Source organism: Vombatus ursinus, unplaced genomic scaffold, assembly GCF_900497805.2.
Source record: "Vombatus ursinus unplaced genomic scaffold, bare-nosed wombat genome assembly UNPS02014801.1, whole genome shotgun sequence".
Taxonomy (NCBI): domain Eukaryota; kingdom Metazoa; phylum Chordata; class Mammalia; order Diprotodontia; family Vombatidae; genus Vombatus; species Vombatus ursinus.
Genome location: NW_020954579.1, coordinates 15,871,923 through 15,889,323, shown reverse-complemented (window position 1 = coordinate 15,889,323; position 17,401 = coordinate 15,871,923). Strand labels below are relative to the sequence as shown.

The 17,401-nt window shown below is 44.2% G+C and overlaps 1 protein-coding gene across 1 annotated transcript in view; it reads right to left on the bottom strand.

Annotated features, from left to right (window-relative positions):
* Positions 1-523: 523 nt before the first annotated feature.
* The window catches only part of HID1 (HID1 domain containing), a 28,755-nt gene continuing 11,877 nt past the window's right edge, over positions 524-17,401 (bottom strand). Inside the window, exons 5-19 of the mRNA XM_027873218.1 lie at positions 17,224-17,330; positions 15,819-15,935; positions 10,385-10,607; positions 9,853-9,909; positions 8,830-8,970; positions 8,258-8,348; positions 7,915-8,066; positions 7,633-7,711; positions 6,768-6,932; positions 6,084-6,311; positions 4,781-4,914; positions 4,018-4,098; positions 3,023-3,114; positions 2,408-2,566; positions 524-1,751 (exon numbers count right to left, since the gene is read on the bottom strand). Coding sequence (XP_027729019.1) covers positions 1,688-1,751; positions 2,408-2,566; positions 3,023-3,114; positions 4,018-4,098; positions 4,781-4,914; positions 6,084-6,311; positions 6,768-6,932; positions 7,633-7,711; positions 7,915-8,066; positions 8,258-8,348; positions 8,830-8,970; positions 9,853-9,909; positions 10,385-10,607; positions 15,819-15,935; positions 17,224-17,330 — 1,890 coding nt within the window. The 3' untranslated portion in view covers positions 524-1,687. The remainder of the gene's footprint in view (positions 1,752-2,407; positions 2,567-3,022; positions 3,115-4,017; positions 4,099-4,780; positions 4,915-6,083; positions 6,312-6,767; positions 6,933-7,632; positions 7,712-7,914; positions 8,067-8,257; positions 8,349-8,829; positions 8,971-9,852; positions 9,910-10,384; positions 10,608-15,818; positions 15,936-17,223; positions 17,331-17,401) is intronic.

Below are 17,401 nucleotides of genomic sequence, written 5' to 3'. Positions count from 1 at the left end.
ATATCCTACTTAAGGGAGGTGACAGCCTTTAAAACCAAAAGGGATCTGAGAGGTGATTTAGCATAATAACATTCATTTTAAGGATTAAAAAACAAAAGCAAAAACCTAAACCTAGGTCCAAATAAATTAAGATACTTAACTAAGTTCACACAGATAATAAGTAGCTGACCTGGGATTGGAACCTAGTTCCTCTACTACTGTATATACAGCCTGCTTCACCTTCACATACATGGGCTCTGAAGGACAGGCCACTTAGCAGAGAGTCCAAGGTCTCAGGGAACTGCCCTTCCCTCCAACCTCAAGGTAGTAGAAACAGGGAAGCTTTTACCACCAGTCAGCCACTGCACCCTACCAGACACGTACAAGCACAAACCCCTCACGGCCCTCTGAGGTGACTGGTGTCATAAAAGACAGGGACAATGTCTTGAACTTTTAAACCTGGAACCAAGCCCTTATTTAAGGGAGACTCTGCCTCTCTTCCCCCAAGCAGGCTCCTGCCACCCTCACCCCAGACACATACACAGCCAGGAAAAGGGAGATTTTAATTTTGTGTAAAGTAGCAGATTGTAGAGCGCATCTCTAGTGCTTGAAAATTAAGATTGTACTGACACAGGCAGAGAGTGGGGATTAGCCACGGATGGGGAAGACTTGGAAGAACAACGTTGGAGGACAGAGCTGAGGACTGAGGGTTTCAGGGCAGCCAGCTGGTACAGCTATGGGGAAGCCAGGGAAGGATATCTTGGACTGTCTTCGTCTCACTCCCCTCTACTTATCCAACATGAGGAAAAACAGGTTCTCTACCCTTTGACATTAGAATGAGGGTGGAGGGTTGCTCCCCTCTGTCATATTCCTTTTTGGGGAATGGTCTGTGAAAAAGATTCCCACGGAAGAGGGCTTCGTACAAATATGAAAATGTGGGCTTGGGGATTAGGTGGTCACCTAGGCCATAGCCACTGGATCGAACTCTGGGTTGGAACTGTTAACCTCTTCTTCCCTCAAAAAAAAAAAAACACAAAACCCTAAAAACCTCCCTCAGCCCAATTCTTCCTATGAGCTGCTCAGCCTCAGTGGCATGTTGGGTATGGAATGAGTAATGTTTTGTAATGGAAGGTAAAGAGCATCCCAGCATTCACACCTCAGCTCCCCCACTACTACCCAGATAGTGGGGATCCCAGACTAAAGTAACCCCTCCAAGGGGCCCAAGAACTTCTGAGCCACTTGCAGGGAGAACCTGGAAGGCATGGTCAAAGAAGAGGGTGAACAAATAAAGCATGGTATAGAAACAAGTCTTCAGGGAAGCCAGGGCTATAATACAGACTTGAAATGGAAGGGAAGTAATTGATTAGGTGGGACACCAAGAGGTATCTGCTAAGAGGAAGCTGCCTCTTCCTTGGCTCTACCTTCCAATCTTTGTTGTTTTCTGTAACTACCACCAGAACCAGAAGGACTTCATAAGCCAGGTATGGGAAAAGGGCAAAGTTGGCTCCCCACATTTCCCCCAATCCCTGGGCTCTTGGGGAAGTTACTGCCTCCCCACCCCCTTCCTCAGGTCAAAGTGATAACAAAGCTTGAAATAGCAATCAGAAGGAAGAGTCAGAGCCAGGCAGCTGTGAGGGGTCCAGGGATCACCTTGGCACCCAACCACTCAAACCCCTTCCGTCTTCTCCTGTCCTTCGCTCTCTTCTCCTCACACCCGCTGGATCTCAAACAGCTTCACGTCGGTGTCATACCAGACTGGTGGGTCCACATTCCTATGAGGAGGGATGGGGGCCAGGCCCCCAAGAATGCTGGGTGAATTCAAGTGAGGGGTAAGGGAAGTATTGGGGAAAGCTGATACCCAAACCGTCTCCATCCTCACTTTCTCCTCTGAGCAAAGGGCCCACATCCAACTGGGTCCCTACACTAAGCACCCTTACAGACTCACTAATAAATCCATCTTCACTGGAGACAATGGGACTCAAGGTCAGAGGAAGTCCTGGTTACTGAAATCTGAGCCCACAAAGGAAAACGCCCTGTTAGTCATTCTGGAGCAGAAGTTCTTAATCTTTGTTGTGTCCTAGACCCCTTTGTCAGTCCAATGAAATCTATGGAACCTTTCTCCAAATAATGTGTTTAAAAAAAACAAAATTGAAGGAAATGCTCAATTTCAGTTATAGGTTAATGAAAATAAAGACGTAATTTTTTCCCATTTAATTTCACCAGCTCCTTGAAATCTGTTTACTTGGTAGAGGGACCCCAGGTTAAACATTCCTAAAAACTGAGCCAATCCCATCGGACATGGTGGTGGCTATAGCTGGGGGATCCCTGTTCCTTTGGAGACTAAATAGCATGTCAGGGACCTTCAGCTATTACTACGGGGGTAGTGGCTGAAGACTCTCTGTCCCCAGTCCTCATCATGCCTCTTTACCTTAGATAGATGACACCCCACATGTAGGTGCGGAACCACATGGCAGTGCCTGAGTTGGCCTGGTATTTGCGGATAAGGATGGGATGAGGCACAGGTAGCAGCCCCACCAGTGTGCCATGCTGGAGAAACTTGAGGATTTCTGATTCATCTGTCAGCCCCCTGCAGAGGAAAGGAAAAGAGCAGAAGGCTCAGAAGATGCTCTAAGCCGGTCTCTTATGGAAAGGTCGAAGGTACCCTAGGAAAAGAGTTACAGAGGGAGTAAGGGTTGGCAGAAAGATACTAGACTTGGAATTAGGAGAGACTTGTATTTAAATTCTAGCATTATTCTAACTGTGTGACCCTAACCTCACTTGAGCTGGTTTCAGCCTCGATTTCCTTATATGTAATATGAGAATAATAACTTGCTACATGTACTTCACACAGCTGTTATGAAAAGAGTGTCTTTGAAACCTTGAAGAGCCATAGAAATATGAGCTATTATAATTCTCCTAAAAGGGAATAAGGGATGCCCAATGAATGGCTTCCTACTGCCATCTTCTCCTAAACTCAACTGCCTCTCCACATCCCTCCCAGGACTCAGCCCTCCCATGGCCCAGCCCTCCCGCTCAGACTCACTTATCAATGCAGATCTTCTCCACCTGAGGCACCAGTACCTGCAGCAGCCTCATGATGGTCTGTAGTGGTAACTTGGACTTCCAGGAGAGGACCTACAGGATGGACAGAGCCCAGCCAGAGGGAAGGGAGAGGAGATCAGAGCCTAGCTGGGGCGGGATCTGGGAAATCAATGGTACTATGCTCAAACCCCCACCTCCAGGCACAGCTGTCCATTCTGGTACCTAGTCCAAAGACAGGGAAATCAACCCCTAGGTATGTATGCAATCAGATCTGGGGAAAACTGACTGAAATCAGACGCACAGATGTCTATATGTTGACTATTCGTTGCAAAACATTGGAGGACCAAGGAATATCAACATCATTAGAGTCACAACCAGAATGCATTTTTATAGCACTTTAAGGTTTTTGAAGTGCTATATATATTATTACATATAATATATATTTAAAGTGCTATATATGTGTATATATATATGTATACATACATACATTTTATGTATTTTATATATATTCAGTCTTGTCCGACTTTTCCTGACTCTGTGGACCACAGCACATCAATACCATCCATGGGGTTTTCTTGGCAAAGATACTAGAGTGGCTTGCCATTTCCTTCTCCAGTGGACTAAGGCAAACAGAGATTAAGTGACTTGCCCAGGGTCACACAGCTAGTAAGTGCCTGAAGTTGGATTACTCAGGCCTAGCATTCTATCCACTGAACCATCTGGCTGCCATATATATACATACATATATCTGTGTGTATATATGTATATATACATATGTATATGCATATGTATGTATGTGTGTATATATATATATTTCTATTCCCTACACATACATATATATATGGTTTTCATATGCATGCTTATGTGAAGAAAGACGCAAGGGACATTTGAGACCGATGTCCCCTGGATATGGATGCCCCACAAAACAGAGTCCACTCAGACTAGGAACATCGGGCTCCTCCCTCCTCCAAGGCTCCAGGGCACTCGTTGCCTCACCCAGTCTGGAGTTGGGCTCCACTGCCCGCCCGCTGAAGCAGTGGGTGATTGTTGCTGTTCTGCACAAGCTTGGCCAGGCTCCTGGAGCACAGGAAAGGGGAATGGGATAGAGACGTGAGGGGTGAAGGGGAAATGAAGGGAGCTGCTTCCCCAGTCACACCTATTCGATTTGCCTATTTAGGGCAATGGGGATAACCGTGGGGAGGAATTCTAGCCTAGCACCCTTTGCCCCAAGGGTGTTGGGCACCTTCGGGCCCCACCCCCCTCCAGCCTGGGGCCAGCCTAGTCCCTGTGACAGGTTTAGGGTTGGGGTGGGGGAAGGACTGAACAGAATGACAAGCCAGGGTAAAGGCCAACTGCTGATAAAGAAGATGGATGAGTGAAGGCCAAGGGTGTGAACCCATTACCCTGAAAGGAAGGAAGAGAAAAGTTTGGCCAGGGGTGGAGAACCTTCTCAGACCCTGTGGGAACAAAATCTGCTTCTCCAGCCACACCCTAGGGGGAAGAAACCATCGAGCAAATTCCACCACCCTATTGGCTCTGGGGTCAGGCGGTGAGAGGTCAGTTAGATAACTGGGAGAGCCCCACCAAGGGAGAACCTCCAAACTTGCCTCTAAGATGCTAGGCTGGTATACTTCCACACACATACGGGATATCAAGAGTCCCCTCTAGCCAAGGTCCTGCATATCCCCAGGGAGGGCACCACTGACTTCTCCCTTCCCCCTGGCTCTTGGACCCTGGCTCTCTAACGCTGGGGCCTCACCCCATTCCATGACTCTTCCTTGCTCTTCCTGGCTGGGGAGCTGTTCTCAACCAAGCTCCGACTGGACTCGGGCTCCAAAGATTTCATTGTTCCATCCTCAGACACCTGCGACTTCTCGGTCAGCTTGTCAATGCCTTGGGGATGGAGCGGAGTGATGTTGGTGAATGAAGATAGCTAGGTTTGGGCAATAGGTGCACGTCTCACATCTCACGTTTCTCCCAGCCACACTCCCACCCTCACTGTGAACACCCCAGATCCAAAGCTTCTCTATCCTGTATTTAGCCTATCCCAAAGTTTTTCCTTCTCTACTCTACCATTAATATTATATTAATGAGTAAGTAATTTTACCAATGAGCTAATGTAATGGAAAGAACATAGCATTGGAAAGACCTAGTCTGTGGAAATGTCCACAATGTCACATATGACTTTAGCAGGATTCTACAGAACCCACTTATCTCCAGCCTAATCATCAAAAACAATCATCAAAAAAAACATCAAAATAAGTAATTATGAATTTAGAGAGTGGCAGCAGAATAGACACAATGATTACAAAAACAAACAAACCCATAAGCCAGGGGAAATGTGCAAATATGAAAGACCAACAGGGGTGTATATTGAACAGGGTGGGAGGTTCACGATATTGGGGTTCCAATCTTAACTCTACTTCTATTACTAGCTGGCTCAGGAGTTCTTAACCTTGTTGTATCATGGACCCCTTTGACAGTCTAATGAAACCTTTGGAACCCTTCTCAGAATGATAATTTTAAAAAATTGTCATTTAATAATTTTTAAAAATATTATTTAATAATTTTAAAAGGAATTCATAATTAAAGGAAGTGTTAGATTTCAGTTACAGGCTAGTGAAAATAAAGATGCAAATTTTTTCCTCATCCACGTTCATGGACCCTCTAAACCTTTTCATGGACTTTTTCCATGGACCCCAGGTTAAAAAAACCCTGTTCTAGAGTTTGGGTCAATCCATTTGACATGGCAGGGGCTGCTGTGGGAGATCCCTGTTCATTTGGATCCCACCTTCAGAACTGCTATGCTAGCTGTTTGACCTGACACAAAGTCCCTTAACTACTCTGGATCACTAGCCAGACTACATAACCTCTCAGTTTCCTTACTGCTTACTGCTTTACATGCTTATGAAAACCATATATATCATCCTATCATGACCCCTCCCTGGTGCCCATTTCCTTGACATAAGTTGAGAAGGGACGATGGCTCAGGTGATGTCACCACTTTGGCTCTCCAAACCTGGCAAGAACCTATTCTTGCCATCTCTATGCCAGTGCCAGACCTGGTGTAGCCACTAGGCTGGTCTTGAGGGTACCCGGCTCAGCAGGGGCAGCAGGGCAGGAGCCCTCCATGGAAACACCCTCCTGGGAGTTGGTTCGAGATAGGGTCTCAGGAGTCCGCCTTCGACGCTGCAGGGCTTTGTGGATGGAGGGCACATCTGTGGGCAGGTTGGCCAACTGGTGGAAGACACTTCGCTTTCGAATGATGGCATAGACGAGGTTTGAGTTGCCTAAGACAAATAATGAAAGAATCAGGTCAAGGCAGTAGTTAGTCCTGGACTCAAAAAGGCTGTTATTGGGAAGAGAAAGCATATTCCCACTCAATCCACATGGATTTGCTAGACTTGGTGAATTTGAAGGACTGGGAACATAATCCCAGGTATAAGAGACAGCCCAAGAAACCCATGGGAGGGGTAAAAGATGGAAAGTCACCAAGAAAAGCTGACAAGAAGACAATAAGCTGGCTGGCCACACCCAAGAGAACAGAGGCTTCCACCCTATAAACTAGCCAAAACCTTAGAAGCCTGGAGCCCAGGCTCCATCTTCAAAAGGGCTCTGATCACATTTATGCCCTCATCTGGGGGAAGACTATAAATAACCCCCTCCTCAACTGGGTCACAAGGGTGACCCCAGGGATCTAAGAAGCCTTAGCAATGGAGATGGGGCCAGGGAAGGAGGGTTCTCACCATCAAACTGATACTGAATGATGTTGTTAAAGACCTCAAGGAGAAAGAATACCAGGTGATGGTTCTGGACAGCAGAAAACAGGAACCAGGTGGTAGAGAAAGCCTCCAGAAGGTGGAGCAGCTTATTGGCTGCAACCATGGACAGGCTCTTGAGATATGGAGACACTGGGAGGGGAAAAGGTTCAATCACTCTGGGCAACCCCCAAAGTCCCCAAACAACCCACCCTAGGCAAGGTTTGGAAATCACCACCCACCCTAAGCTCCCCTTTCTGCCCTAGAGAGCAGGGATTTTCTAGCACATAAAAATTTATGAAACACAACCTTCTGTACGTAAAACTCTAAGCAAGTGCCTGTCTTGACTGCCCCTAGCCCTACCCTGTCCAAGGTTGGGTCTATAATAATAAAAATGTGTTGTTATTGTTGTTCAGTTTTTGTGACCCCATTTTAGGGTTTTCTTGGCAGAGATACTGAAGTGGTTTGCTATTTCCTTCTCCAGCTCATTTTACAGATGAGGAACTGAAGCAAATAAGGTTAAGGGACTTGCCCAGGGTCACACAGCTAGTAAGTGTTTGAAGCTGAACTCAGGTCTTCCTGCCCAACCTCCCACCTCCCCCCAAATCATCAGTGTAGTTGGGCTCTACTTCAGAAACCCTAGCCCCTCCCACAGGGGCCCCAGGGACAGGATGCAGAGAGAGGGTAATCCAGCTGCTCCAGACACCACGTCAGCACAAACTTGGTCCTTAAAGTGCCTTATCAGCCTAATGAACCAGGAAGATTGGAAGCCACCCTGGCTGCTTTTAGACCTGAGGACCTGCTGCCCCCTGGTGGTGAAAGTTGGAGTAACTGGTCCTTCCACCACCTTTACCATTCACTATGATGGTGAGCAAGCAATCAAAGAGAGGCTGTAGGCGTTGATGGCCACTGGTGATGATCTTGTGGAACACCTAGAGCGCAGAATCAGTAACAGTAGACAGAAAGGGAGGTCAGCACCAGCTTAGACCATTGGCCAGCCCACAGACCAGAAATAGTACAGTCCCACTGCTCCTTCCCCTCCCGACTTCCCCACTCTTCCATTGGGTGTCATCACCACTAAGGACTGGGGCAGAAGAGTACTGCCTGATGGGTAAGGGGAAGCAACCATTCTCACCACAATGAGCAGGTCAGCATGGGTGCCAGTGAAAACAGGGATGTCCATGGGAACTCGAACGGAATAGGGCTTGTTCAACCGGACCCCAAAGTTGCGTTCTCCACTCAGGAGCAGCAATATAAAAACTCCGATATGCATCAGGCCCACTCGAGCTGTGGCACATGGTGGAGGAACCACGTTGGCCACAAGGAATGGACAAGGGAAAAGGTCAGAAAGGGCAATGGGGAGAGGTTCGGGGACAGGAAGGATAAAGATAGGTGGATCATTTGGGGAAGAAAAGAGGCTAAATTCCCTGCTTCCCAAGGGCAGAGAATGGAACAGGCCCACTCCCCCACAAACTCACACTGATCAGCTCTAGCATCATTGAGGAAGAAGAGGATGGGGACGAGAATATCCAAAACATCACTGCTCTTCAACACGAAGAAGAGGAATTTCTTGAAGTGGGGAGGCAAATGAGAGCAGAGGAAGACAGGCCTGGATCAGAATGGGGAGGAGGTCCGGTACCCCAAACCTGAGCCTCCCCAGGGGATGTCACCCCACATTTATGAGAGGTCCCAGGAGACCTCAACCTCCCATATCTATGAGTGAGATCTCAACCTCCATCACTAAGTAGACCCAGGAGACCTCACTCTCTCACATTGGACTTGGAAGCTGTCACCACTTCCATCTCTGAGATGACTTAGAAGACCTTACTCTACCATCTCTGAATAGATCTAGGAATTTTTGCCTCTCTCCCATCTCTGAGCAGACTCAGAAGACCTTGACCATCCCCTATTTCTGAGCTAACTCAAGACTCCTCACAACCATTAACCACCATCTTCAAGTGGACCCAGAAGATCTCCTACACCATTTCTGAGTTATCTTCTCTTGGGGCATCTCAGCTCCTTCCCAGAGGGTCCAGTTAAGGCTGCCCACCTTGTTGAAGTCACAGAGCTTCCAAAACAGAACTAGTAATTCCTGATGGAACTGGATTTTCTTGGCTGAGTTAGGCAGGTATGTCTGAAGCAGAGGGTTGGAGAGCAACCGGGCCACACCCTTAAGGATGAACTGGAAATCCTGTAGTGACACAGGGTTGGGAGCCAGCCTAGGGCTAGAGAACCATTGAGATCCACACCATCCCCCCTCCCATATCATTACCTCTGGCATCAAGTCTAAACTCAGCCTCAATTTTGAAGTGTAGGTTTTTCCCACACCTGACTCTATCATAACCCTTTTAATCTCATTACCATCATCTCTTGCCTCTCTGACTCTTTGAGAGCAAGACCCCCTCCCCTCAGGAAGCCAGGCACATTTCCAGGAAGCCAGACCACTAGTCAGTATCCAAGGGGTCAAGCCACTGACGTTCCATCTTACTCCCTACAAAATACAGGTTGTCCCACAATGCTCTATTGTCATTACCTTTGAAGAGAACTGATCTTCACTCCCTGAACTCTTCTCTAAGCAAGTCACCCTGTTTACTGTCCCCAGCAAGTACTAAGCCCCTTCCCACCTCCTTCTCCTGATATGAAATCCCCTCTCCTCCATCAAAACACATCCTTCTCCCCTTAAAGTTTCACTCCTGTTTTTTTCTCTTCCAGAAAAATCTTTCCATATTGATTCCTCCCTAGTTTAGGTCAATGCAAGCTTTTCACCATCTTCCACCCTCCACCCTCCAAAGCATGGACTCACACACTCTCTCTCTGCATGGAATAATATGTATCACTCATTATTATTATACATATTTTGAAATGTTATGTGCATGTGTATGTGTGCATGCATGTGCATATATGCGAATATTTGTGTGTGCCCATGTCCACTTCCATTCTGGCTTCTCTACTAGGCTGTGGGGTCTCTGAGAGCAGGGACTGACTCCTCTTTTCTCTGCATCTCCTTCAGGGGCTCTGCACAGGGAAAGGGCTCAGCCCCTTCCCCTTTGAATGGGGGCACCAATGGTCTCACCTCCTCACGGTGAATTCGGGACAGGTAGTTCACAAATAGATTCTCAGGGCCTGGCGGCTATGGGGAGGGACAGGTACTCTGATTAGCAACAGCTAATAAGGTTTGGACCCCACCCCTACCCATTGAGCCTCCCTCAAGGCCCTCACCCACCCCAGGAACCTCTCCAATAAGCGTAGAAGGCTAGGTGGCAGGACCTTGACCAGGCAGGACTTGTTAAGTAACTACATCTTAAAACATTTTCAGGTATCTAGAGCCCACAGCAACAGTAGCAGCGCCCACCTGCCAATCTCAGGCATACCAGGCAATTTGCACTCTGGCACCAAGAGTAAGTGCCCAACTAGTATATCTTGTCCTGAGCTTCTGATATGGGGAAAGTCACATGCCACACATGCCACCCATGCCCCTGGGCCTGGAGAGAAGTCCCCCTGGTAGTTGGTCAAATTATGCAGTAGGAAATAGCAGAGAGATCAGTATGGGGACGCCCCTACCCCCCCCCCACCCAGGAAGGCAGGAGGGGATGTTGGGCCCTTACGTCCGCATCATCCATTGCAGTGCCCGTGGTAGTTCCATCTAAGGTGGGACTGGTGCTGGTGGCACTGTCATAGTCCAAGGTCACAATAAGCACCTGGGCTGCCTCCTCCACTAGAGGCTCTCGATAGTCAGAGAATAACAAGTGGTTGTAAGGAATCCCATAGCCCACCGGGTCATAGGCACAGACGATGTTGAGAAGGGAGGTGAAGAGCGGCAGGGCGTGTCTGTACAGGAAGGAAGGCAAAGCTGGAAGGGCTGCCCCAAGGGATCCGGGGAGGATCAGGGAGAGGGGCTAATGAGGCCTTGAATCTACCCGACCAAGGCTGAGGCAGCACAGTCACCCTGTCCTTCTCAAGGAGCTAAGAGGGCCCTTCCTCTCTGGACTCAAGCTTAGAATTGAGCAGGTCTGGGGAAGAGGGGTTCTCCATCAAAAGCTGGGGTAGATAATAATAAAAAATGACAGGTCATCTCTAAGGAAGGCTTGCTTTCCTCACCATAGGGTTCCTCTGGGGCAGTCACACATCCATGCCATGGGAGACAGAGCCTCTTAGAGCTCCTCTCATCCCACACCCTCATCTCTTACATGAGGGAACCAAGGCCTGCAGAGCTTAGATAATTTGCTTGATGTCACACAGGCAATAAGTGACAGGGCCTAGGTCCTCACAATCTTCTAACTGTATGCTACTGGCTAGTTAAGGGCAACATTTAACATCAGGAGAACTGAGATTAGGATGGGGCCAGGTGTGAGGGGAGGAAAAACTTTTGTTGTTCAGTCATTTCAGTCATATCTGACTCTTTATGACCCCATCTGGGGTTTTCCTGGCAAAGATACTGGAGTGGTTTGCCATTTTCTTCTCCAGCTCATTTGACAGATGAAGAAACTGAGGCAAACAGCATTAAGTGCCTTGCCCAGGGTTATATAGCTAGCAAGTGTCCAAAGCTGGATTTGAATTCAGATCTTCCTGACTCCAGGCCCAGTATATCTATCCATCCATATATATATATATGTATGTATATGTGTATATATATATGCATATAATATATATACACACACACATATATAAAATATCTGTCTATATAGTATATCTATACTACATATATTATATATACTATATAGACAGATAGATATACTATATATACTATATATGTCTACATATATCTATATCTCTATATCTATCTATAGTATATCTATCTCTCTATAGTATACCTATATATCTATCCACTGCACTACCTAGCTGCCCATAGTGTTAGCAGTGCCTGAGGCCGGATTTGAATTCAGATCTTCCTGACTCCAGGCCCAATATATCTATCTAAATATAGTATATCTATCTATATAGTATATTGATATTGATATTGATATATAGATATACTATATCATTTATATACTATAGACACACCATATCTATATAGCATATCTATCTATATATAGTGTACTTATATGTCTATCCACTGCACCACCTAGCTGTCCATAGTGCTAGTTATTATTGTTATTAAATAAAGTATTTCTTAATGTGCCAGGCACTGTAATTAGTATTGTTACTATCACCATATAGCACTTTTTACAATTTCCAAAGTACCACTGCTTTGGTGCTTTGAAAATACATAAACACATGTGTGTGAATACATATTAACATATATTTATATGTGGCAAATATATACATGTATTTGTATTATAAATTTGTAAATATATCATATATTATCACATTTGATCTTCACAACAATCCTATGAGGCAGGTAAGCAGTAATTCAGTTTAGATATTAAGAAGTTGAAATATAGCAATGCTAATTGACTTACTCTAGGTCAAACAGATAATAAATGGAAAAATCAAAATTGGAACATATGTACTCTGGCTCTCAGTCTTCCATATTACTTCACCTCTCAGAGGTGAAGAGGTGTAGGAGAGGGGTTTGGGAGGGGTTATTTGGGAGAAGTCCATTATCCATGCTATTGAATGAATATGTCATTTTAGGATGACAGAAAGTGAACAGGGCATAAATAGAGCCATGTATGGCTCCTGGCTTCAGCAAGGAGAGACAGAAGTCCTAGTTCCTTTCCTTTCTAAAGGGCATGTCAGGTTAAAAAGGTCCCTACTTCACGGAGGGAATGGGGTAAGTAAGTGAGAGTGGAGGTCTACTCATCAATAAACATTTATTAAGTGCCTACTATGTGACAGGCACTATATGCCAGGCAATTCCCTAAGACAGTTGTATGCTGGCCCCTCCTCCCATGAGAGGGACTCTGAGAATAAAACAGATCATCACAAATGAAATAATGGAAATAAAAATTCTTTGAAAACTCCTAAGTATTATACAGGGTGGGCAGCTAGGTGGTGCAGTGAATAGAGTGAGAGGCCTAGAGTCCGGAAGAATCATCTTCTAGAGTTCAAATCTGGCTTCAGACACTTACAAATTGTGTGATGCTGGGCAAGTCACTTAACCCCATTTGCCTCAGTTTTCTCATTAGTAAAATAAGTTAAGGAAGGAAATGGCAAACTACTCCAGTAACATTGCCAAGAAAACCCCAAATGGGATCATGAAGAATCAGACACAACTGAAACAACTGAATGACAACATTATACAGGGCATCCCATTACTACAGTAAAACTTTTAGACATGTTATATAAAAGATGTCCATTCAAATAAATCCATCACATTACACACATGTATATTTGGTATCTGCCTCACTTAGGCTGGGACAGAACATCTCATTTCCTTCTTCCTCTTTATAACCCCCCAGGTCTCAGAACAGGACAATATACATAGGTGGTTCTGTTTTGTTCTATAAGGTAGTGGTCCCTAAAGGGGGATGTGTGTACCTTCAGGGGATGTATAAAGAAAATATTAGAACTTCATTTTGGATTTATTTTTTAATCTTAAAAATAATTAATTTTTAGTAATATTTAATATACTAATTGAAACTGGTGTCCTCACTCATACAGTCTGTATGTCAAGTCACGTGTCACCTAGGAAGGTGTCCTGAGGAAAATACAAGATCTACAATAACAAGGTGAATGATGGCACCTTACTCTGAACTATGATGTACTGCAGCTTATGTGCATGGGATTATTCTGTTACCTAATTTGAACTCAACTAGCCTTCACAGAATGGACAGGTATCTAAAAAGATTCCCGCAAAGAAACCACAGATTGAAAATTACATTTTGAGCACAGGCAAACAACAAGAAAATGGCAGGGCTGACACTTTTCTTACTCCTGCTATGAGCTCTTTGCCTGTTACATTACAAAATAAAAACAAAGATGATTTAATCAGGATTGACAAGAAGTCACCTCCCCCCAATAGAAATTATCAAGAAAATTATTTGATATAAGAAATGATGGGGGCAGCTAGGTAGCACAGTGGACAGAGCACTGGCCCTGGATTCAGGAGGACCTGAGTTCAAATCTGGCCTCAGACACTTGACACTTACTAGCTGTGTGACTCTGGGCAAGTCACTTAACCCCATTGCCTAGCCAAAAAAAAAGAAATGATGAAGGGGTCAGTTTCAGAGAATCAAGGGAAGAATTATATGAACTAATATGTGAAGTGAGCAGAACCAAGAGAAAAATTTATACAATTATATCAGTACTGTAAAAACTTTAAAAGATTAAGAATTCTTATCAATACAATGACCAGCCATGACTTCATAGAACTAATGAGGGAACACGCTATTTGTATAAATCTGGACATATTTGGAAAATACAAGAATTTGTTCTGCTTGAATACACATATTTGTGACAAGTTCTGTTTTTCTTTTTCAATTTCAGTGGGAGTACAAAGAGGAAAAGTAAGTTTTTGTTCATAAAAACTAAGTTAATTTTTTAAAAATAAAATTATTTGAAATATGGATTTATATCCACTATCATTAATGATTAACTGTCTTAAATGTATACTGTGCCTTGAAACATTAGCAAATAATATCTTCCAGCTTCTACAGGAAGTCTTTCCAAATCCCTCTTAATTTTAGTGTTTTCCCTTTGTTGATTATTTCCCATTTATCCTATGTAGCTTTTTTGTACATTTTTGTTGTTCAGTTGTTTCAGTTGTGTCCAACTCTTCCAGACCCTCTTTGGGGTTTTCTTGGCAAAGATACTGGAGTGGTTTGCCATTTTCTTCTCCAGCTCATTTTACAGATGAGGAAACTGAGGCAAACAGGGTTAAATGACTTGCCCAGGGTCACACAGCTAGTAAGTGTCTGATTTGAACTCATGAAGATGAGTCTTTCTGACTCCAAGCCAGACACTCTATCCTCCGTACTACTTCGCTACCTATATTTGTACATAGTTGTTCTCATAATGTCTCCTCTGTTCAATTATGAACTCCATGAGGGCATGGACTCTTTTTGCCTTTCTTTGTGTTCCCAAAAACTTAATACAATGCCTGGTACATAGTAGGCACTTAATCAACACTTACTAACTAATAAGAGTATGAAGACACTGGCAAAAGCAGGACATTTAAAAATAAGCTCGTGTTACTGAAAATGCGTCACCTATAAAAACTCTCATCTGCACACTTTAAAAACTTGGACAGAAAATTTTCTAACTTATTTCAAAATCTCCCAAACTAAGAGATTTGATGGGTTTTTAATTTGTTTGTTAAAAATATAAGAATGCAACATCTTTTTAGTTTGCAAGAACTGACCAACCTCAGAAAGCTGAATTTCAACAATAACCTTTTCATAACCAGTGGATTGCACCCAAAAATGATTATCGGGATTTAGTAAGCACAGCCAATTATGTATTTATTACATTTGGATCTATGTATCTGTATCTTTCAACTACAACATCCATAAAACCAAGTGTTGAAATAGACCAAATTTAGAACCTGACCTTCTAATCACTCCATAACAGAATATTAAACCAAGATTTAAAAAAAAATAATAAAGTATATTCAATCACATTGCTCTTACTATAGAAATTATTAATAATATTTTACAAAACATCGTATTTATATCTTTATTAAGGATCATATAGTAATAATTTTAAAATTATTTCATATTTATCTCAATCTTTGAAATTTTTAATTTTTGTACATATCTTATAAATACATAATGTCAGTACAGTAGTACATGTATGTAATTTATCCCTCAATAAATATACATATGTTGGGGAGCATGTTCAACGTTTTTTTCACTGATGTGATGCATGATCAAAAAGTGCAGAGATAAATGCAATAAAAGAAGTCTTTGGACGATGATGAATTGCAACTCACCACCACTAGGGGGAGCAGGTCCCTAGAATCAGCTAATGGAAAGACCCTAGTTACCACAGAAAGCAGATCCCGAAAACATTTGGTGACCACAGAAGTAGGCACAAAATAGAAGACAGGAGAACATTGCACCAGCAAGGCTCCAACCTCCCCCTCTAACCCCTACAATACACACACACACACACACACACACACACACACACACACACACACCTGGGGTCAAGGCTCACCTGTTCTCTGTAGAGCAGAAGAATTGCACCCAGGGATTGGCACTGTTGCTGTCAGGGGCTGGGGGCAGGTACATGGCCTCAGAGAAACAAGTCAGCAGCAACTTCAGCAGCTCCGTCCTAAGAGAGTAAAGGGGGCAGTCAGAACAGAGAGCTCCCTGCCTGGCACAGACCTCCACTCAAGGACTGAGCATCACAGAATTACTGAGTTGGAAAGGCTTTCAAAGGCCAACATGTAGCTGATCAAGAATCCCTATATCAAGCCTTCAACTGATGGGGAAACCCATTACTTCTGAGGCAACCCATTCCACTTTTGGACCACTTTAATTGTTAGGAAATTTTTCTCCAACTGAAATCTGCCTCCCTCTGGATTCTACCGATCAGCCCTGGCTAGTTCTGTCCTTGGAACCAGAGAAAGAACAAGTCTAATCCTTTTTTAATATGACAGTTTCCAAATACTTAAAAAAGGAACCCCCCTTTTTCTCCCCACCAAATATCTTCTTTTATAAGCTTAAAAAAAGGGGGGTGGTGGAATTTCTTCACCCAAATCCTCCTATATCATTAGACTGTAAGCTTCTCAAGGATAAGGAGGATTGGGACATGGGCATGGGACCAACCCTCCCCTCACTAACAGCCAACTTAGTAGAAGACAATGTCTTTTGCTTTTCTTTGCATCCTTAGCACAGGGCCTGGCACATAATAGGGGCTTAATAAATGTTTGTTGATTGACCAACTGACTGCCATGATCTCAAGACCTTTCGCCATACTCATCATCCTTCAGACAATGGAACATTCTATATTGAAAACAATATTCTAGGTGTGGTCTGACCAAGACAAAGTATAGCTGGGACAACCGCTTCTTTTAGTCTGGACTTCATGACTATCTGAATGCAGCTTCAGATTGAATTAGGTCTTCTGGTTGTCACATCACACTGCTGATTTGTATTGAGCTAGAAATCCACTAAAACCCCCAGATTTCATACAAACTGTGTTGTAGCTATGCCTCCCTCATCTCAGGCTTGGGAAGTTTATTTTGTTTTTATCCAAGTGTAGGGCATTATATTTATCTTGCAATAAGTATATTGTACATTTATATCTATTAAATTTCATCCACAAATTCAGTTCATCATTCTAATGTGTCTAAATTCTTTTGGATCCTGTCATCCGACATATTATACCTCTCTCCCAGCTTTGTGACTCTTCCAGAACCACTCTGTTTTAGCATCCGCTATATTTCTCTTCAGGCACTGAATAAGGACAGACAGAATCCTGCAAGGATTTACAATCACTGACAGGCTAGCTGGGAGGGGAGGAGAGTGGGAAGAAATTCATCATACCAGACATCCAGCAAGAACATGCATGCACAACCATGTATACCCTCTAGGATCAGGGCTCCTGCTAGGCTCACCGGTTCAGGTCATGGGTATAGTTGGGCTGTGGAGAATGGGCAAAGCCCACACCAGCTTCCCAGATGTACTCACAGCTGTCCAGGGAGTGAATATCTTCTGCCGAGTCCTGGGGGAGAGGGTTTGGGGAAAGTGGGCAGGAAGAAGGGATCAGGGGAAGAGTCTTTTGCCCTCCCCCCC